Source organism: Pteronotus mesoamericanus, unplaced genomic scaffold (assembly GCF_021234165.1).
Source record: "Pteronotus mesoamericanus isolate MK-2021 breed Mesoamerican mustached bat unplaced genomic scaffold, CSHL_Meso_final contig_56, whole genome shotgun sequence".
NCBI lineage: Eukaryota > Metazoa > Chordata > Mammalia > Chiroptera > Mormoopidae > Pteronotus > Pteronotus mesoamericanus.
The window spans coordinates 11,482,158-11,504,946 of NW_026555201.1; the positions used below are offsets into that span (position 1 = coordinate 11,482,158).

Below are 22,789 nucleotides of genomic sequence, written 5' to 3' on the forward strand. Positions count from 1 at the left end.
TATGACATTATTAGAGATAGTGGTCATTTGCCATCACAACTCTCATTTTTAGAATGGCAAATGCTTCATTTAAAAGTACAGTATGTTCTGTTTTTTAAAACTTTTTTTAGATCTTATGTTATGATCCTATGCAATTTCTAAAAATACACATAGAAGCGGAGTCTGTAATCCAGTAAGTTTTTATTAGTTCTATTGAATGTAACAGACTGGAAAGATGAGCTAAAAACTTTCTTCCCTTTATATTTTGAAAGATTTCAGAGTTGTACACTAGTATGTTTAATGTTACTGACTTAAGCCGTGGCAACTTAAGGCATCCAGGTATATGTATTAATTAGTGGAATATTTGTCATTCTTATTGCACAGACTGTTATAACTGTTTTTGTTTAAATGAAACTATTGCTATCATGTGTCCTCACAGAAAATTTCTAATGTAGTTTTTGAGAACTAAATGAACTATTCATGTCTACATAGATAATTGACACAAAGTTCTTTTGAAATTATTAACCAAGTTACCTACATTTGACTTCAAAAGCTGCTGTTTCTGATGTTTACTGAACAAATGTAATTTTTTGTGCTAAACTTTTGACTGTTCAAGCACTGTAATGTGAGATGGATAGTTAGAAACAATAACATATTAAGGTTTCTATTTAATCCTTTTGGTTTGCAGGCTAGCACTCAGTCCACTGAGCCACACCAGCCAGGGCTTTCTCTATTTAATCCTTTTGGGACTGAACTGTATCTCTTTAAAGATTTTTTTTTTCCTTTTAGGATGTTTGCCAGGATTCAGTACTGTTGATTTAGAGGTAGGTTTATATGCTCATTTTTAGCTTATTTCTTTTAACTTGCAGAATGCTCTACACATTCAGTCCTTAAGAGGGTAATTTTACAATGTGTACTCTAAGGTTTATTAGCCATCAGATGGAAAATTGAGTAAGGTTATACCATATTTTGTAGAAAAATCTGCTCAGTTTCCTATTTCATCCATGAACAATTTGCAATGTGAGCAGTTTTAAGGAATAAAAAATGTGAAAACAAAAAAAAGCAATGTAAAAATTTTAGGTTAAACATAAAATGTTCCCAAGTGCAGGAATCCCTGAATTGAATGGAATCAGTTTGAAGTAATGTAACAGTGGAAAATTGTAACACTGGGGAATTCTAACCCACCTCACCATTCTTTTGACATTGTTTCTGTACTTACTCTGACTAATATGTAGCTTATAGATAAACAGTGTGTTTGTCTAAGAATCCTAGGAACTAACTTCAAAAGATACAGACTCTGACCTTCAGGCACCCAGCTCTAGATTTGCTGACTTTCAACCATGGAGTCAGGATGACGTAAAACCAGGATGATGTGAAGCCAGGGTGACTAAACCAGAATGGTGCACACCATACCATCACCTGCCTTATCAGAATGGACTGGGCTCACCTGTATGTAAAGAACTTTTTAGCACCCTCCCTTGATCTCTTTGGTCTTTCCCCCTCTCCCTCCTTATGAAAAACCTCTGCCTCCACTGAGATGTAGAAGGTGGGCTTTGATATGTGAGTCCCCCATCTTTCCAGAAGATAGGCGTTGAGACAGGAGTCCCCCACCTTCTCAGGAGATGGTCTTTGAGATGAGTCCCTCATCTTCCCGATGGTCAGCATCTGCAAATAAACCACTTTATTTTACATCATCACCTGCCTTTTCGGTATTGATTTTCATAGAGACAGGCAGCTAGACCTGCATTCAGTTACAGTTAGGGATTTTTTTTAGATTGCTTCTCCCATGCCCAAGGTTTTCTTGGAAGCTATATACTTCATAATCTCCATTATGTCACTGTCTTTATAATCTTCATTTTAATTTATACAGAATGTATTTTCACTTCAAGTATAAATTCCTTAGTTTAAAAAAATGTACTAGCCCTGGCCAGTGTGGCTCAGTTGGTGGGAGCATCGTTTGTATACTGGAAGATTGTGGGTTTGATTCCCACTCAACACACATACCTAGGTTGCACTGCCAGTCAGGGTGCCTACAAGGCACAACCAACTGATGTTTCTCTTTCGCATCAATGTTTCTGTTTCCCCCACTTCCTTTCTCCCTAAAAGCAATGAAAAAAATGTCCTCAGATAAGGATAAAATTTAAAAAAAAATTGTTAACATTCAGCATTTGAATGGCTATCACTAACGCCAATACTATTTAAGCAGGTAACTCTTTCATGAACGTACTGTATGTACATAAATTATTTTCATTCTGTCATTTCAGTATTTACATTGTTTCTCATTTAAAGATTTCAGTTAATTTTTCATTGCTAGCAAACATATATTGGTAGACCAGGTGTGAATTTTAAATTAATTTGTGATTATATATTCATTAAATCTGGTAACTTTGGGGGGAGTAATTTTACTTTAAGTGGAAAATACCTTATATTTCATATGTAGGATAGAATAATTGGTGTTTTTACGTAAGCTTAATCATGTATTTAAACATTTAACAAAGTTAAGAAAGCAGAGTAAAAAGTATTTTGTTGAGTTTTTTGCATGTGGAAAAAAATAAACTTTTATTGTATGAATTTGAATGCGTAACAAATTACAACACATTAATTTTGAGATGACTCATAATTTAAAATAATTATCGTTGAAAGATGAGAATGGCAACATCGGGTTATAAGAGGGGATATTAAAAATGTACTGCAAATGATTCTATTTAATTTTATTTTTGTTTTTCCTTTTGGTGTTGACTAAACCTTGGAATGGACTGGTTAGCAGTGATTTATCAAAAGCCATCTATTTGAACTCTTCTGCCTGAAATTTAAAATACTCCAAAAACCTTATTCCAAGATAAATTCCACTAGCCCCCTCTGCTTATCTTAGGCTGGTTCTAGATGCTGGCCCATGCTTATTTCTGCTTCTGAGTTGACTGAATTCTATCTCCCCTAAATTTATGAGGTTCTAATCCCCAGTGCCTTATTTGGAGGTAGGACCTTTAAAAAGGTAATTAAGGTTAAATAAGGTCATATGGGTATGCTCTAACTCAGTACGACTGGTGTCCCATAAAAAGGGGAAATTTGGAGACAGACTGGCATATAGAGAGAACACTATGTGACTATGAAACAGCCATCTACAAGCCAAGGACAGAGTCCCTTGGAAGAAACTAACCTTGTTTTGGACTACTAGCTTCCAGAACTGTGAGGAAATAAAACTTGTTGAAGCCACCCAGTCTGCGGTATGTTGTTATGGCAGCCTTAGCTGCCACTGCTCATGTTCTTCTCCTGAGTGTCCCCCCCCTCTCATCCACATCTATCCAAATTATGTCGTTTAATATGGAACGTAAACAGCCACTTAGTGAAGTTCTCTCCCTGACACACCAGTCCTTTCTCACTTCCCTTCTCTGATCTAGCAGAGAATTCTGTACCACAGATTTTAGCAATTCCCAGAACATAAAGTAAATGTAAGAATTTCATGAGTTAATATAGGTAAAATGCTTAAAATAGTGCCTGACAGGTAGTGTTTGCTCTATCTGTTGCTGCCATTACTATTTCCTAATTCTATTTTTCTCTAATAAAATTATGTCACTACTGACTTTTTAGTATAATGCTGGTCGTGCAAATGCTAAAAACACTTGTTGATGTATGAAACATTTAGGAGAAAAATGAGACATAGTTCTTGCCCTTAAGAAGGTCATTGTGTAGCAGGGGAAAATTCAATTCTTAAGTGAAAAAAAATGGGTTCAGAAAAATTTCACAAAGATGAGTCCTAAAGGAAGATGTATGAGTTATCTATTGCTGTATAACAAATTAACCCAAACCACAGCAGCTTAAAACAAGTATTTATTATCTCAGATACAGGAGGGGGTTAGTTAGGTGGTTCTGGTTCAGTGTCTCTTATGAGATTAGTTAAACTGTTGGCTGGGGCTAGAGTAATCTCAAGGGGGCCCAAAGATTTGCTTCTTAGCGCACTCATGTGTGGCTGTTGGCAAGTTTTAGTTCCTTATTGGCTGTTAAAGATTTCATTTCTTGGGCACACAGACTTCTTTATAGGGTGCCTGAATGTCCTAGGACCTGACAGCTGGCTCCCCTCAGTGATTCAGTAGAGTATGCATAAGAAAGTCCCAACACCTTTTATGACCTAGTCTCAGAGTCACAGGACTTCCACCTTAACCTATTTATTACAGGAAAGTCATTAAGACCAACCTGCCCTCAGAAAAAAAGTGAATTAAGTTCCACTTCTTGATGAATGGAATATCAAAGAATTTGTGGACATATTTTAAAAACCAGCATAAAAGACTAAGGAGAAATTTGTTAAGACATTTTTAAGGAAGCAAGAGGTCACTCAAAGTAGAGGGAAGAAAACTGCAAGGGCACAAAATATGGAATTTTGGGATGTAACCACAAGTAGTACCTGAGGCTGAAAATGTTGGAAGGTGTTATTTGAAGAAGGTCTTTATACCTCATGAACAGAAGTTTGCACTTTTATCCTGCAGGTGAGAAGGCATTATTATAAAGATTTTATGCAGGGGAGTCTACTAAGATGTGCACTGTAGAAACTGGTGGTAGTTTGGAAGACTGGAGAGAAGTAAAACTTAATAAAGACCAATTAAACAATCTCTTTCCAAAGTTTAGATGAGATATTATGAATAAATTATTAAGAGAATGGCTGATAAACTGGTGAGGTAAGGAGGGATACTAGACATATTTAGAAGGTAAAATTATGTAAGAATTAGCAATTAGTAATGGGATGTAAGGAAAAAAGGGTATCAGGCTTGACAACTGAGTATGTGGTACTATTTCCCCAAATTATTCACTTGCTTCTTTAAAGATAAGCTTTTAATTAGTATTATTAAAAAATATTTAGGCTATGAAAGTTAAAAAACTATGAAATGAAATAAAAATTACTGCAATAGTCACTTCTGCAAAGTTGAATTAATACCACATACATACCCTGTTAGTCCTTTGAAAACTTACAAATTTTTACAAAATTGGAATTATATTTCAAAACTTTTTTCACACTTAATATATCATGTCAAAATTTCCTCCACTTAAAAATTCATCATTTTTAAAGGCTGAATACTGTTATGTTGTATAGATGTAGTTTAAATTAACCAATATTCTAGTAAACAATGCAGTAATGAAGTCTTGCAATAAAGTTGTTACACATATCCTTATGATACACTTCCATTAGAGGAATTCCTTTGTCAAATGATCATGCTCAAAGCTTTTGATACATATTGCTAGGCTGCACTCTAGAAATGTGCCAATTTATACTCTCAGTAGTATAAGAAACCCTGTTTCTCTGAACACTTGCCTGCATTTTGAAGATTTAATCACTTGCTAAAATAACACCTGAAAACCAAACTATTGTGTAACATGTTACATCACTCTTAAGTCTTACTATTAAACTTTTATAATTATTACTATTCAAAGCTTAATGTGTTTTTAGCTGAAGAATCTGAGGTCCGTTATATAATAAATCAGACTACTATTTAGCGGGAGTTTCTGCCATAGATATTACACTGTAGTGCTCTTCCTGATTTGCCACTCTGTCTCACCAGTTGTTTTTGTTTTTTCTGGAAATAACCTTTTACGTTTCCCAGAAAAAGGCACTTATCGTCATCATTAAGGGCTGGAAGCATGGAATATTCCATTACTTTAGCACTATTTTTCCTAGCTGCTTCTTAACTTGGATTTTACACATTATGTTTTGAAGGAAAGCTTTGAAGACATTTACCTAAAAAAAAAAAAAAAAAGTCTACCTAATCTTGGATAAGGATCTATTTTATTCATTCAATGGCCATTTATTCACTGTCTCATACATTAAACAGTACTTATCTAATGTCTACCATGTGTGGAGGATAAAGCAGTGAACAAAACAAAGGTAGTCCCTGCTTTCATGAAACTTAGATTTTCAGTAAGGTGAAGGGAAACACAAAATAAAGAGATAATGAGAAATTATAAATGCCGTGAGAGAGACTAAATGGAAAAAAGAGCAACTTTAGAAAAGGTGGCCAGGGAAGGAGTGTTAAGAGATAATATGTGAGTTAAGACCTAACAGATGAGAATGAGTTAGTCATATAAAGAAAGCATAGCTCAGGCAGAAATAAAAAATGCAAAGAGCCTGCGATGGAGCAGCAGTTAAGTTTAACTGAGTACAAGAAACCCTAAACTGTAGCTGTAATGACAGTTTACTTTTTCTTTATGTCAAAATCTGAACATAAGGAGTGCAGGGCTGGTATGGTGCTCCACAAATGTCTCAAGGCCCCAGGTTTCTGCCAGCTTAAGGTTTTGCAATCCTAGGATGGGGGAACTTGCACATGGCCCAAACTAGCAGCTAGAGTTAGAGGCTATCATATCTGTCCTCGAGGGTACAGGATATAAAAGGAAAAGCAGCAAAAGACTGAAGGTGTCAAACAACTGTCTTTTAAGGATGGTTCTGAAAGGGTGCCACATGACATACCTGGTTATTGGCCAGAACTACCACATGGCTACAGGTAGGCTGGAAATACAGTATTTATTCTGGACAGTCATATATGCCGATGTCTATATATTACTATGAAAATAATGGGAGAATTTTTAGAGTACAACTAATAGTCTCTGCTACAGACTGGAAAAAGATTGGCACATAATAGAGACAGAAAGGAAGGGTAAGAACAAGATGAAGTTGGAGAGGTAAACAAGCCAGATTATACAGTTTTAAAGGCCATGGTAAAGAAACTGGACTTTATTCTACACTAAGGGAAACCACTGGAGGACGTTAAACAAGGGAGTAATGCAGCCTCATGAACTTTTTAAAATGATCACTCTGGCTGGTTTACACAGAATGGTTTGAAGAGGCACGAGGAAAAGTAGAAGCAGAGAGATAGTTTGGATATGCTGAGTGAGAGAGAACGGTATTTTGGACAGGGTGGTGGCATGAGAGGTGATGTGAAGTGGCTGAATTCAGAATACATGCAAGGAAGAGCTAATGATACTGGATGATGTGTTGAACCTAGAGTGTGAAGAATCACAGAAGACACCTGGTTTTATGCCTTGAGCAAGTAAGTAAACAATTGGTGGTACTGTTTATGGAAGGACAGATTACATCCAAATGTTGTTTCAGTACTTGTTAAATTTGGGGTATCTGTCCTTTTTCAGAAGTGTCTAAACCTTCTAAAAATGTGAGGCCTCCCGTTCCTACAACTAGTTATTTACAAACTCATTCTCTTAAGGACTTTCCCCCTCACTTTAAACCAGTACTTTTTCTATAAGGTGGGTAAGGAATTTATCTTACATACATTTCAACACACAAAGCACATACAAGGTGTGGACTGTTTTTCAGTTAAAAAAAAATCCATCGAAGTAAATAGTTAAAAACTATAAAATTTGATTAATATTAGCAATAATAATGAACATTTAAATGCAATAGGACAATTTAAAAAATACACTGTTCAAAGTGTTTACTTGAAAGCCACAAACGTAAGCCCCTAACAAGTCTCTGCTCATTAATATCTAGAACCAATGACTAGGGTAGATATTAAACAAGCTTTACAAATATATGACAGATTGGACACCAGTAATAGAACAAATTAAAGTTTGCTCAACAATACTTAAACTTATTCTAAACAAATAATTTTCTCAGGAAAGAAACAGTATCTATGTGTGTTTTTCCTAATGCTCCCACCTTACACATTTACCATGAAAATGTTTTATCTTTTCCGTAAAAAACCCAAGGTAATGAAATCCTCAAATTAGACCTGTCCCTTTCTGGAAGTGATTTCTCCAATTTTACCAACGTTTATGCTATTTAAAACTTGTGGGGTTTTTTTTTGAGTAAATACAGAATGTTAATAATGTCTATTTTTTGTTCTTCATAAAATCTTATATATAAGTCAAACCACCAATAGGTTAAGTGGTGATACCTGAAGCAACTATACACATACACAAACATATCTCATTTTTTAAATTTCACCTTATGATTCCACATAGTAATAGCTATACTTTCAAGTTATTAACAGTATAAAATGCTTAAAGAACATCAGAATGTTAACTCTAATTAATCTCCCAATAGTAAAAAAAAAAAAGCTCAGCAATACACATATGTACACACATGTATTCGTATACCTGTATGTATTGCATTTACTTAGAGGTGTATGCAGTCTTTAACACACCATCTTACATAGCAGAAGAGAACGCTGAAGAGGCAGGCCAGCCGGCACTGTTGGGGAAAAGGTAGGGAATAATATAAAGAAGTGTTGTTCCCCTTGAGCTTTCCTAATGTAAAAAAAACCCAGTGAAGCAGAATGTTTAATGTAATGAATAACCATGTAAAACATTTTTTAGTGGCTACCTCAGCACCATTCAGAGTTTAATTTACACAGTATCTACTAATGTTTCAAAATAACTTGCATTCCGTAATCACGACAAAGTCACCTTTTATTTTATAGTATGCTCATTTTTCTTGCTATTTATGAGTAACAGCTATCCTTAGCCCTTCAATGATAAATTTTAAACTGTATTACAATGAATTTTTTGGAAGGAAAGGGTGATTTTACAAAAGAAACAGACATGAGAAGTAGAGATTTTATTTACAGCAAATGGGTTGCACTTTAATACATTACTCAAATGTAAATAACAATTTTCACTTTATGAAACTACACAACCCCAAAACACACATGCAGAAGCTCTTTTTAAGTCCAAAAGTGCTCCGTAGTAACAAAAAGGGAAGAGCTTATCAATATAAAAAGGAAGAGAGATTTGTTACTTCAAAGGACATAAATTTAATTTCACTCTGAGTGGCAATTATTTCTGTGGAGGGAGAGACTTTTCACTCATCTGAAGTTTCCACCAAAGCCACCCTAATTTCAAAAGGTAGCCCATTAGGTCCTTCAACGTTCTGTGGGGACCGGGGAGTGGGGGCGACAGAACATGCTACAAATCTAACTTAGCGTGAGCTCACCCAAAAGTGCTTTAAAAACCGGCTCCCCAAAATACCCCCTCCTACCAAATCAAGAACGTGAGTGTGGTGCAAAGAAAATACCAGTGGTTTCAGCCGAGGAGAACTCACTTCTCAGATGGGATGGTAACGTGCTCCGGGTCCCTGGAAGCGTGTGAACAGGCACCGGAGGTTGCGGGGTCTGAGGGAAGAAAAAGAGACAGCGATCAATTTGTTTCAGGTGCAGGGGACTGGGGCGGGGTGCCCCACACGAACACAAACACAAACAGGCTGAGCGTCCCGGGGGAGGGCGGACCTATGCCACCTCACCATTCCCCGCCCCTGGACCCTGCCGCCCACCTCGCACCCAGGGTCCGTACCCTACGTGAAGCAACCCGTCCCAAGGGAGCTGTAGCGGCCGCAGAGGCCGAGCTCGCTATAACGGCCAAGGAGAAGCTACGAGCCTCCGGGTGAGCTGGTGGGAGACACGGTGAAGGGTGCGGGGAGGGAGGTAGTGGAGTGAAACGCTGCTCCCCACTCGCTCTCGAAGGCGGGGGAAGCGGTCTGCCCACCCCTAGCCCTCTCCGGTCCGCGATCACTGTTCCCACCTTCCGCCGCCGCCTTGAGGGAAGCCGGAACGACGGGGGTCACGGCGGGGGTCAGAGGGTAAAGGTCTTGCTCCCAGCAGCCTCCGCGGTGGATACGTCGCCATCTTGGATCCGCGGGACAAGAAAATTCATGCGGTGAGTTTTTGGCAAATTTTCGGAAGTCTGGCAGCGGGGCGCGCGGCTGGGGCAGCGGATTCGGGGCCCCCGCAAGGCGGGGGAATGCCTTGGGGCCGGTCCGGTCGCACCGGGGGTCCGCGGGCAGCGTCCAGGCCCGCCGCTTCCCGTTGCTTTTGTCTCGGCTCCAATCGAGAGAGGGAGAGCGGAGCGGGCGGGGAGGGGGGGTGGCGGCGCTGGAGGGAGGGGGTGTGTATGAGAGGGTGGTGGATAGGACGTAAGGCGTCGCGGCACTTGGGTCGCTGCAGCGGCAGCTCTGGATCCTAGGCCCGGTGCCTTCCGAGGGCTCTGGGGTTTTCCTCAGGCTCCGCTCCCACGGGCTCCCGCCAGCGCGTAGAAGCCTGCGCCGCGCTGCTTCCTGAGGAAGAAGAGAAGGCAGCAGCGGCGGTGGCCAAAGAGCCCCGGCCCGCTTTAGACGGCGCTGCCGCCTTCCCATCAGCTGCAGCGGTCCCTGGCTGTTCACATTTTCTCAATACACGCACATCACCTGCAACTTGTGTGTGTATGTGTGTGTATATGTAAAAGATGGGGGACACTGTACTGGCTAACGGGTCTTAGGAGCCTTCAGGCGTTGGGATACCGAAGGCTTTGGCTCATGGAAGGAGTGCAACTGTGGTGCTTCCTCTGTCGCCGCACCCGGAGGGTGAAGCTTCCGTGGTGTGGTAGAGACTGAGTCCGGGTAGCCCTGAGGTGGCGGAGGAACCCGAAACGCTTATGTCTGTGAAGTTGCTGGCTCTGGGTTTCTACTTCCGCCGGAGCCTCTCCACCTTTTGCTGGCTTGAGTCTAACTTAAAAGTTTTACGGAAGAAACGAGTGGGGTTAAAAAAGGCCTTCCTAGTTCTTAGGTGAGGCTCTAGGAGAGACCCTGTGACTCTTGGTGACTGTGATCGTTTTGGAATGCGAGTTGTAGTCTTTTGTAAAAGCATTTCCAAGATTTTAGAATTTGCATTTATTCCAGGCCCTACGAGTACGGTTATTACCAGCATAAAAGTCTTACATACGGGTACCAAACTCTCGGAAGGAACCTAAACATCAACTTCCTTTGAATCCTAGGAGATGCCTTCACTTTTCAACATCCAAAAGACCAGCTACAACACCTTTTGTTTCATTTTCATAAAACTCTTGCCCAAAGGAGCCTATTCCATTCTTAATCTTCAGGACAGTTTCTAATAATTATGAGAAAATTAAGTACACGCTGATATCAACTGTTAGATTTTTGGCGAAATGGTAGAAGGTATTGAGTTAAAATCTGTTCATGAGGAGGCCATACTTCAATTTAGTTGAAAGTTGAACACATTTCCTGTCATGTTAGATATTAGGAATTTCTAGACCTCTGGAATAAGTGCAACTTTTGGTTTGCTCTTTGAGGCAACAAATTATTGGGGGTGGGGTGGGGTAGAAATTTGAAAGTATTTATGCATTTACATATTACATTTATGTTGAGTCGTTAGGGAATACTTTTTTTTGGGGGGGGGGGACATTTGTTTCCCAAATGTCAATGAACACAGCTCTTTTGCAATTATGGAAGATGACTTTAGTCTAGATTTAAAGGGTGGGTTGAAAGGTTAAATGTCTACTGCATTCAGATGGTCAGATGTCTACATTCCCATTTCTTCTCATTGGAACACTTTTAAGTGGACCAATATCTTTAGTAAGTTTTGTATATAGAACTTCTCTTTAGTTTGTTGTTCTTTTGTAATATTAAATCAGTAGGAAAAATACAAGATTCGCTGTAAAAAGGCAAAAGTTCTCCTGATTCATTTTTCTTGACTTTAAGATCCTCATTTAATTTCAAAAAGTTCCTTTTCTATCATTTTCCCTGAGGGCTTGAATTACTGTGATTTCTGTGAATACTTCATACATTAGAACGGAACCAAGAAACTTTCACATTTTTTTTGCACCCTGAGTAATGCTGCATCAATAAAAATGAATTAACGTAGGTATCATTTGTTGGCAGAAACCTTTTATTCTAAGTAAACTATGTAGAGATATCTGTAACCTAATCTGATTCTCTGGGGGAATGAGAATTGCCTCTATGTTTAACCAAGCAACAAATACAACCTTAAAAAATTTTCAGTTTCTATTACACTTTCATTTTAAGGGAAACTTACATGGTGGAAAAATGAGGGCAAAATATGAGTGACTTACAGCCCTTTCGTTTGCAAAGCACTTTACGTTGGAGATAAAACTCAGATATTCCTCCCAAAGAGAAATAATGAACTCTGTTTTTACTTAATAACTTTGGATATTTAATTTACTGTTTGATTCTTGAGATATACTTTGCAGTTAGTTATAACCTGAATATTTTGTTTCTTCAAAAGTAAATAAATACTTCCAATATATGAGTAGTTTTCCTTAGAAGTGCTTCTAATCCAGTTTTGTTTTATATCTCTTCAATAAATATTAATGTTAAAAGTACTTGTATTGTGAAAGACCCTGACAGAATTTTTCACAGTCTGTAGAAAGTCAAAAGTTTTGCCCTTTTGTTAACAAATTTGCTTAGTAAGATTTTCTGTGTGTGAAATTATGAGTATACATTAATAGTCTGGTAAATAAGTTAACAGTTTTTTTGCTCTTTAATTGCCTTAACATTTTTAACTGTAGATAGTTCATTCTGTTATGATTACATAAAAGCAAACTTTCCATATGCTTGCTTAAAATAGGCATTCGAGGACAACTTATGCAAATAGTGGTAGTCCTAGAAGATAATACTAAAGATTTTGTCACGTAGAGTTCTAGTGGATTTTTGTAGTACAAAGCAAAAGAAACCAAGGTACCAGGTAGGGCAGTTTATAGTCAGTTAATCTGCGTTGCACTGTAATGTTTGAATAGAATTACATACAGTATTGATATCAAGGGACTTAGTGCTATGGTAGGTGTCATTCTGGTTGATTATACAGGTGACTGTCCTTACTGAGCATGATTTCTACTGGTGATACTCCAGTGAACTGAAGTCCATTGTGACTCTTCCCAGATATTTTAAAAAGAGCTGTTTACTAAAATTGCTGTCTGTTGTAGGAAGTCTGTCTTTAAAAAAAAATAGAATAGGCATTAGGATTTTAAGTTTTTTAAATTACTGCATTTTTACCTTGGTTTTGTTCATTGAGCCTTCTCTAGTTTAAATAGTAGATACTTTTTTTTTTTTGTTACTTCGGTTTTTCTGATTGGCTTCCTTTTTTAAACTCTTAAAACATGCTGATATGGTTTGTTCATTTATTTACTTTACTGTTAAGGTGACCTGGAAAAATAATTCCTGATAGTTTTTTTAACAGCTTGTTCTCTGAAATACAGATGCAAAACTCCAGGTATATTACTTGGGGGTATACCGCATTTTGAACTAATAAAATAGTTTACAATTTTCTTTTTTTGGTAAGTCCCATAGCTTATATAATATGGAAATACAAAATGAATTATCCAGGGAGAGGAAACCCAGAAAATTTCTCTTTTCTGGATACACTTTAATATGTTGTATATGTTTAGACTAAGGGCGTGTGTGTGTGTGTGTGTGTGTGTGTGTGTGTGTACACACCAGACCTTTTAGATATTTGCCACCTACCCTGAAAATTTTCCTTTCCTTTTAACCAGTGTGTGTGTTGGGGGCGGGGGGGGGCGGTATTTTTATTATCACTTCTCTGTTTGATTAACTTCTTACTCTCCAAAATTCTTCCTTGGTGTCACTTTTTTAAGTGAAAACTTCCCTGACTCTCAAAATCCTTTTGCTATTCTGCTTTTATTGAATGTGTCCCACTGTATGACAATTTATTATCCAACCCCGTTATTCACCATAATCTTCACTGGACTGCAAGCACCCAAGAGGTAGGGCTTTGTCCTATTTATCTTTATATTACTAGTATTTTTTACAGTGTTTTTGGTATTTAATAGGTTATCAATAAATACGCAGTAAACTGAACTGTTGCCAGATGGTCATTTGACAGTTAATGCTGTCAGAGTGCTCTGTTTCCTAATCCACAGATCAGAAATGGCAGGTAGGAAAGGGGGATGAGAGGAGGGCATCCTGCATTCCTTTACTTTGAGTCCTTAGAGTTTTGCTTCTAAATTACCTAGGGAAAACAGACAATCAGCTTCTTAGAGAAATGTGTGTAGAGTGAATGCAGGGCTAAGGGAAGGACACTAGTAATAAAGTGCCTCTGGCAGAGTGTTTGGATCTGTATATCTCACTGTATTTTGTATGACTAAGGTCATTGATTGGAGGAGATATTTTGTATTTATAGTTACATAGTGATAATATATTTACCATTGCTTAACCATGTTAGTTTATATATGCTATATATACTATATTACCTTGGTGAAATCTGAAAAATTCCAATTCTTAAAAACTTCTGGCCTTCAAGGGGTTGAGTAAGAGATTTTGCACCAGTTTTGCCCCCTCCCCTTTTTTTAAGATACAGAAATAAAAACTAGGTAAACTCCCAGTTGTATTTAATGGAGATGCTAACATTTAACTTAGATTTTAGAAATCTTTTCCTATGTTTTTTTTTGCGTTTTCCAGAGACTTTTTAATGGCTAAAAACTGCTAATATAGAGAGGGTATATGTTTTAAAGAGAATTTAATCCGGTATTCAGGACACCAATCCTTTCTCTGCTTTTACTGAATTGAAATGTCTTTTCTTATATGAAAGTAGATAAGAATGTGCACACTTAGTAAATTTTGTTTTGCCAAAGAATGATAAAATAAGCAAGAGAAAATTATGTGTTCTGGCAATGTAGGTAACAATGAGTAGACGTGCTTTTTTCCAAACATATCGATATACTATTTTTCCATTTATATATTTGGATGTTGAAACATAACCTCATTTTGTATCAGCATCTGGACAAAATGTAATGACTGATTATGTAATACAGTGTGTTTGGGAGAGGAACATTTGGTTTTGTGTCATCTGGCAGAAGTATGTATTAGTGTTACATTATAAATTATAATGCTTGTCCTGCATGCATTTTTGCATTTAATTTTTAGTTTGTAAAAGTCCTTTATAGATTGGTCAAATAATAATATTCCAAAAGTTTACCATGCCATTCAAAGTACCTGATTCCTTTTGGCTTAATTTTATTACTTAATATTTAAAAAAATTCTGTACAGCTTCAATTATATATGATTGCCATTTTGAGCTTAACTTTTAAATAAGGTTAATTTTTAACATTAACATAAGATAAAACAAGCTGTCTCTTGAATACTATGACAGTTCATAATTGGGGATTATAAAGGCTGTTTTATCCTTAGACTGAATTCAGCATCTAATACTTATCTTACTTAATGCTACTCTATAGGAAAGGTCCTGACTTACTAAGTCGGTATAAATACAAGGTTTATTTTTGTTCTTAACTGATCATCTTGCAGAATCAGGACAAAGTAATAGCAGGAGTTTGAAAGAGGAGTAGTAGGAAATTTTTGTTTAAAGCTTGACTTTTCTGGAAAAATACAGCAGCTGCTCGTATTTTTAAAAATTATAAACATCAAGAAACACCAAACTTTAAGTAATAATACTGTTGTAATGAGCATAGGTAATATATCACAGTCATGCCACATTTACAGATTTACTTACTGTACAATTATTTTGCAAGAAGATTATATGCTGAGCAGATACGCCTTGAGGTTTGCCTTGATTTAGTGCATAGAATAGTGCTTTAGGAGTGTAGTTTTTAAAACTGTGTGAGAATGTCTGGCTGGCTTTAGATTAGGAAAAAAAATTAGAGCTGTTACCTTTATCTGTTCATGTTTATGAAAAATTACAGATATATTCGTAAATGTGAGGCCAAAATTTTATTTGAGGTCAATAGCAAAACTGTTTAACCTGGCAGCAGAGATAGCAGTATTCAAAGTGTTTAAATTTAATATACAGTCATGGCCACATTATAACATTTCTGTCAGTGACAGGCTGCATATGTAATGGTGGTCCCATAAGATGATAATGGAACTGAAAAATTCTGTCAGTGACATTGTAGCACAAAAATCCTAAATTTGTAGCACAATACATTTTATCACATGGTGATACTGGTAGTCATATAAAAGTATAGTACATACAATTACAGGGGTGAGCAAAAGTAGATTTATAGTTTGCATGGAAAATAATACAATAATAAATAATAATACAAGAATAAACTGTTGTGTACTCAACTGTAAACCTCTTTTTGCCAACCCTGTAGGTACAGTACATAATACTTGATAATAATAATAAATGACTTACTGGTTTGTGTATTTACTGTATTAAATGTTTTATCATTGTTTCAGAGTGTACTTTTCTCCTTATTAAAAAAGTTTGCTGTAAAACAGTGTGCGATGTTATGCCAGCAGTAGCCTCGTATGCCTCATGTTTAGTGCATCTCTTGATTGCCTCATTTTCTCTTGTGCTTCATTTAGTCTTACTCTGTTTTGTACAGTAACATGCTATACAGGTTTGTAGTCTAGGAGCAATAGGTTATATACCATATAGCCTAGGGGTTTATAGTAGGCTATACCATCCAGCCATCCAGGTTTGTAAGAATACTCTACAATCCCATGAAGATAATAGACTAATGATGCACTTCTCATGCTGTATCCTTGTTGTTGACACATGATTGTATAATGCATTTTTGTTTTTTGTATGCATCTGAGTCACATATTCTAAAATAGATATGTATATATAAAACAAATACATCAAGTGCTGCAGGGAATTTGGCCTGTGACTGCTCTAAATATTTAGAGTATAGTTTGAAAATCACTGGGTTTGATCTTTAAGGTCACTTCGAACCTAAAATCTGTGTTTTTAAAAAGTCAAGAGTTGCCCTGGCGATATAACTCAGTTGGTTAGAGCATCGTCCTGATAAGCCAAGGTTGAGGATTTCAGCCCCAGTTGGGGCTCATAAAAGAATCAACCAATGAATGCATAAATAAGTGGAACAACAAAAATCCATGTCTGTCTCTTTCTCCCCCTCCTTTCCCTTCCTCTCTAAAATCAATAAGTAAAATAATAATAAAAAGTCAAGAGTTTTTCTTCTGTCTACAGATACAAAATTCATAGAATTTACTTGTTTTTGAGTAGCATTGTGATAAAAATTGTATAAATTTAAATTTTAGGTACTCGTGGTTGGATGTTAACATTCTAGGTATTTTCAACTAAATCCTTTAATTTGAGAATAGTTTATTCTCTTCTAGACATTGCTGTACTGCCGGGTATATATGATGGCGAATAAGACAAGCCTACCTTCATGGAGCTAACATCTTAGAGGGGAGACATAAAATAAACAAGTAAACTAAATAAACCAAACAATTTCAGATAGCAGTAATTGTGATGAAGAAAGTAAAGAGGGTAAGAGTACAGCAACTGATGAGGGTCAAAAGATGGGACTCTTTAAAGCAAGCTAATGAGGGAAGACGTTTCTGGAGGTGACATGTGAACAGAAACCTAAAAAAGGAGAAAGTTGTACAAAAATCTGGGTGATTGTTTTCCAGGCAGAAAGAAGAGAAGGTTCCAAAGTGGAGTGAAGTTTTGCAGGTTTGATGATGTTATTTTACAAAGTTACTTAATGCCTTCTACCTAAATAGAAAATTCTAAAGGAAAAAAGAAAGATGAATCAGACATAATTCTTGCCTTTTCACCTGCTTAAAATATTTCAGTGGACCAAGTAATTTGTAATAAATTTTATAAGAGATATAGGGAGGAGGGAATATTTTTTTTTAATTTTATTTTAATTTATTTTTTCAAATACATTTGTCTCTGCCAACCCCCCACCACTTTCCCTTGCCCACTCCCTCCTTCCCTCCCTCAGCTCTTCCCCTTTGGTTATTTTTTATTAAGAGACTGTAAAAATGTTTCCAGGATCAGGTGGAATTGGGGGTCTTGTATTAGTGTAAAATTATAAAGGAGAACAAATTTAAAAGTTTGTGTTTGCATAGACTCATCAAATCTTTAAGAGTTTTTTAGTTTGGCAAAGTTTTAGATAGTGGTTTTTTTCTTACAAAGTAATTAATAATGATTTTCATGTTCCATCAGATTTCTGTGAGCAGTTCAATAATTGTTACTATGTGCCATGCCCTATTATAGGTGTGCTGAATAGTTCTTCAAGTTCAGTTTTTAAGGTGCATGCTGTAGATACATATGCTAGAGTAACGCAGTCTTGTTTGAAGGAGTTAATGGGTTGGTTTCAGGGTTTGAGAAGATGATTTGGAGTTCACTAGGTGCATAACATTTGCAATATTATTTCCATACACTCACAGCACCTGGGAGAATATACTGGACTTGGAGAATGGCAAAGTAATTTACTGTGTTTCTTGACTGAGATGAGGAATAAGCAAGTTTTTATTTTAACAGTGCAAGTAATTATCAGGTTTGTGCTTCAGGCGCAGATTTTAGATTCCACAGTTGACTTATAACTAAAATTACAGGATTGATTATGCAGAATATAGTACTTGTGAAGTTTTTGAAGGTTTATTTTCTCTTCATTAGATTATTTTTTTATTTGTATTGGCAAAATTTTTTATTTGTTAAAATTATGTGATTTTTGACACTCTAGATTCTGTTTTCCAGAGAACTGTTTTACACACACACACACACACACACACACACACGTACGTACGTACGTACCTATATATAAACCAGTGCTCTTAGTTCAAAGTTTAACATTAATGAGTGAACTTTATTATGTAAGTTAAAGGGTAGGCAAAGTTTGAATGTTGCTCTTTGGCATTATTTGCAGGTTTGAGATTTAACATTTGGATGAATTAATACCAAGAAAATCCAAATTAATAACATAATCATTCATAGGAGCTGATAGCTATATATCATTAAAAGTGCTTATTTTACAATGTTAAGGTGTGTACGTGTTATTCATAATACTGCTTAACAGTTATGCTTTTATTTTAGGTTGCTAGCATTATGTGTTAATTCTGACTTGCAAAAAAAGAGAGCCCTAATGTTTGTTTTTAAGAGAAAGGAATTGATTCCTTAATGTAGTTTGAGCAAATTACTACTTTGATAGTATGCATTACGTGCCACTTTTTAATAGCAAAAGTTGATTTTACAATGATCATGTGAGTTGCCCAGGTTGTCTATCCATTTAATTCCATTTTGACTGAACAAAATGGGGCTGATTATAACTATTTCCTATTAAAGAGAGTTATATTGTGCTGAAATTTTTCATGATGTTGTTAAAACCTTGCTACCAGCTGTGGCATTGGGATGACTGTTGTACTGCTTTTAATTAGGTGTGTGATTTATCCTCCCTACACTTAAGTTTTCTCATTCAAAAAATGCAGGTAAATAAAAATACCTCCTGGAGTTGACTTAAGGAATAAAGGCCCTTTCTTGTAGGTTGTTGTGCAATTTTTGTTTTATTATGTTTTTTGTTTTGAATGAGACTTGCTACTTAAAGATGAGCTTTTGAAGCAAAGGGAATTAGCCACAAATTATTTTATAAAGTGCACTATGCTTTTTTTTGGTATCAAATTTGTAAATGTAAACAAGAAAGATGCAGTTTTGTTTTTAAGAATCTAGACATGTTTTCCTATCAGGAATTTTGTTTAGATGACATTGTGTTAAGTATTGTGTGTAGTATTTTTTTTTAAGATCATTTTTATTTTTCAACTTTAGTTGACATACGTTATTACATTAGTTTCAGGTATACACCACAGTGATTAGACAGTATATAACTTACTAAGTGATCATCTTGATAAATCTTGCACCCATCTGACACCATACATAGTTATTAGAATATTATCGAGTATATTCCATATGCTGTACTTTACTTCCCCATGACTGTTCTTTACCAACTGTGCTGCTTATCCCATCCACCTTTTCACCCATCTAACCTGCTCCCATCAGGCCACTGTCAAAATGTTCTCTGTATCTATGCGTCTGTTTGCTTGTTCGTTTACTGAGTCTGTTACTGTTCTGCTTGTTTGTTTATTTTGTTTTTTAAATGCAATTCTTGATAGATGTGTGTGTGTTGCCATTTTATTGTTAGTTTTTTGGTTTTTTTTTTTTTCCTTAAAGAAGACCCTTTAACATTTCATCTAATACTGGTTTAGTGGTGATGAACTCCTTTAGTTTTCTTCTTGCCTGGGAAGCTCTTCATATGTCCTTCAATTCTAAATGAGAGCTTTGCTGGATAGTATACCCTTGCTTGTAGATCCTTGGTTTTCATCACTTTGAATATTTCTGGCCAGTCCCTTCTAGCCTGTAAAGTTTGTGTTGAGAAATCAGCTGACAGTCTTATGGGAACTCCCATGTAGGTAACTAACTGCTTTTCTCTTACTGCTTTTAAGAGTCTCTCTTTGTCTTTAGCCTTTTGCATTTTAATTATGGTGTGTCTTGGTGTGGGCTTCTTTGGGTTCATCTTGTTTGAGACTCTCTGCTTCCTGGACTTGAATTTCTTGTTTCTTTCACCAAGTTATGGAAGTTTTAAGTCTTTATTTTTTCAAAAAGATTTTAAATTTCTTGTTCTCTTTTCCTCCTGGCACCCCCATGATGCAGATGTAGGTATACTTGAAGTTGTCCTGAAGGTTCTTTACCCAATCCTCCCTCCCTCCCTCCCTCCCTCCCTCCCTTCCTCCCTTCCTCCCTTCCCTCCCTCCCTGTTCTGATTGGGTGTTTTTTGCTTCCTTATATTCCAAATCATTGATTTGATTCTCAGCTTTATTTACTCTTACTATTTCCTACAAATTACTCATTTCAGTTAGTGTATGCTCTTGAGGTTTACACTAGGTTCACTGACCATTCTTAAGACCAGTGTTTTGAACTCTACATCTAGTAAATTGCTTGTCTCCATTTTACTTAGTCCTTTTTCTAGAGTTTTGTTCTGTTCCTTAATTTGGAACATATTTCTGTGTCTCCTCATTTTGGCAGCCTTCCTGTGTTTGTTTCTACGTATTAGGTAGAGCTGCTACATCTCTCAGGCTTGGTAGAGTGGCCTAAGGTAGTAGCTGTTCTGGGACTGCCAGTGGCACTGCCATCCCAATCACCCAAGCTGGGCATTTGAGGTGGGAATCCCTCCCTCCCCACTTCCCTCCATGGGCTTTGTACACCTGCCTCTTGCAATTGAGACTTGGTTGCTGTTGGCATGTCACTGGGAGGAGTTTACCCCAGGATAATCAGCTGCAAGGACTGGCATGAGACCACCAACCTCCTTGGGGGATCAGCCGTGCATGGGCATACCCCACAGAGCAAGGGATACTTTGGCAGTGCTCTGGTGCCCGTTGAGTCTGCCCATTGAGGGTTGCTTGTAGAGGTGTTTTTAGCATAGTCTGAAGCAGTCTAATCGGTGTGCTGGCTCTGGACCCTCCTGGAAGGTGCAGGCCAAGGTCAGCTGCTGCCATTGTTATGCCCGGGGCCACCAGGTGTGAGCTCCATCTGCCATTGGCTGCTGCTAGTGCTGGGCCTGTGGCCACTTAGTGAGAGGTACAGGGCACACCCAGGCCTGATGCAGCTTGTTTGAGGGATTTTAGGAAAATATGAAGCATGAGCCAAGATAGGTCATTAATACAAAAAGACCTCTGAAAATAGATTAAATGGGCCTGAAAGTTGGGTGAGGTGGGGTCTCAGGGAATCGCCAGGGCAGGGCAAACAGTGTGAGCCAGGTTGATAGAATCTCAGATGTGGTGCCCCACCTGCCGACTCCGTGGGAGAAGGATTCAGAAAAGAAAAAACAACCAAATGATCCCTGCCAGCACTTCTATCTGGTAGTATGCTGCACCCCCCCAAGCTCTTGCTCTGATGCTGGACAATTAAGTTTCTCCACATATATTAGTGCCTTTTGAGTTGCTGCTCCATCACTGGACACTCATAGGGAGTTTGAGCAAGTCTGTATGTGGGCTCTTTAAGAGGAACTGCCTGGGACTCTGTTTCCCTCAGCTTTAATTATTGATGGTTTTTATAGCCAGAGGTTAAGGGGATTTCCTCGCACTGAAACCCTGGGTTGGGGGGCCTAGTATGGGACTGGGACTCTTCACTTCTCAGAGGTGACCATACCAATTTTTATCTGCCACTCATTGGTGTGGAACCAACCTGCTCCTTGTCCTTCTGCCTTCCAGCAGTCTCAGTGTGGCTTCTTCCTTTATTCCCTAGTTGTAGGACTTCCCATTCAGCCAGATTTCATGTTCTGAATGAGTGTTCTGTAGTTTAGTTTTAATTTTGATTTGGTTATGGGAGGAGGTGAGTACCATGTGTTTATGCCGCCATCTTGCTCTTGAATCCAACAGGCAACCTTTCACTTTGCAGAACTGAGCTGCATTGGGTCAAGGCCATGTGTAGTATTTTTCAGTAACATAAATACATCTTAGTATTACTCTCTCTGAAGCACTTGGCATGGTGCATGACACATGAGACGCATTTAATAATTCCTTTGTTAAATGGGATAAATCGTAACGGGAAGAGCATTGGCTTAGGACTCAGACTTGTGTCAACCAGCTACAACCTGAGTTATGTTGCCTGGTCGATAGCAAGTTCGTCCCTCCCCCAACTCCCTCTTTTTAAAAGATTTTAGTTATTTTCAGAGATAGGGAGGGGAAAGAGAAAGAGGGAGAGAAACATTGCTGTGTGAGAGAAACATCACTTGGTTGCTTCGTGCATGCCCTCAGCCAAGGACCTGACCCACAACCCAGGCATGTGCCCTGAACGGGAATCAAACCAGTAACCTTTTGGTTTGTGAGGTGATGCCCAACCCACTGAGCCATACCAGTCAGGGCAAGTTTGGGGTTTTTTCCTATGTCTCTTTTTCCATTTCCTTAACATGAATAAAATATCTTCTCTTAGGCTGTTTAGACAGTTAAATACAATCATGTAAAACACGTGACAATAGGTTCTTAGTTGTGTTGGTTCCTATTTATTTTTCTTTATGCAGAGTAACTATTCCAGAATTCTGGAGGTAGTTCAGAGGAAATACTTAATATAGTATCTATCTTTTAAGTTTTGAAAATTGAGAAAGGTCATTTATTTACTTTTGAATATATGCTCCCCTTTAATGCAGAAATACTATTATTATATTGGAAAAATTACCACACTTGGACTCCTAAGATGGGTTTTAATTTGGCCTCCATGAATTTATTAGCTATGTCGCTGGGCAAATCAGTTAGTGTTGAAGAGCCTCAGCATTTTAGTCATTTATACCTTCTAATGTTCCTGATGACAATTGA

The 22,789-nt window shown here is 37.4% G+C and overlaps 1 protein-coding gene and 1 long non-coding RNA gene across 4 annotated transcripts in view; one reads left to right on the plus strand and one right to left on the minus strand.

The window, feature by feature from the left end:
* Positions 1-496: 496 nt before the first annotated feature.
* Positions 497-9,547, minus strand: LOC129075882 (uncharacterized). Its single transcript, XR_008529681.1, has 5 exons — positions 9,265-9,547; positions 9,017-9,086; positions 8,074-8,167; positions 1,984-2,078; positions 497-1,644 (listed from the first exon to the last, which is right to left on the minus strand). It is a non-coding gene; the product is annotated as an uncharacterized LOC129075882 (long non-coding RNA).
* Positions 9,548-9,569: 22 nt separating this feature from the next.
* The window catches only part of CNOT2 (CCR4-NOT transcription complex subunit 2), a 109,266-nt gene continuing 96,046 nt past the window's right edge, over positions 9,570-22,789 (plus strand). For 2 of the 3 annotated variants that reach the window (XM_054580100.1, XM_054580104.1), the window contains exon 1: positions 9,584-9,627. In XM_054580100.1, coding sequence (XP_054436075.1) covers positions 9,623-9,627 — 5 coding nt within the window. In that variant the 5' untranslated portion in view covers positions 9,584-9,622. Of the gene's footprint in view, positions 9,628-22,789 lie in introns of all 3 variants that reach the window. The other variant, XM_054580101.1, reaches the window with a different exon arrangement.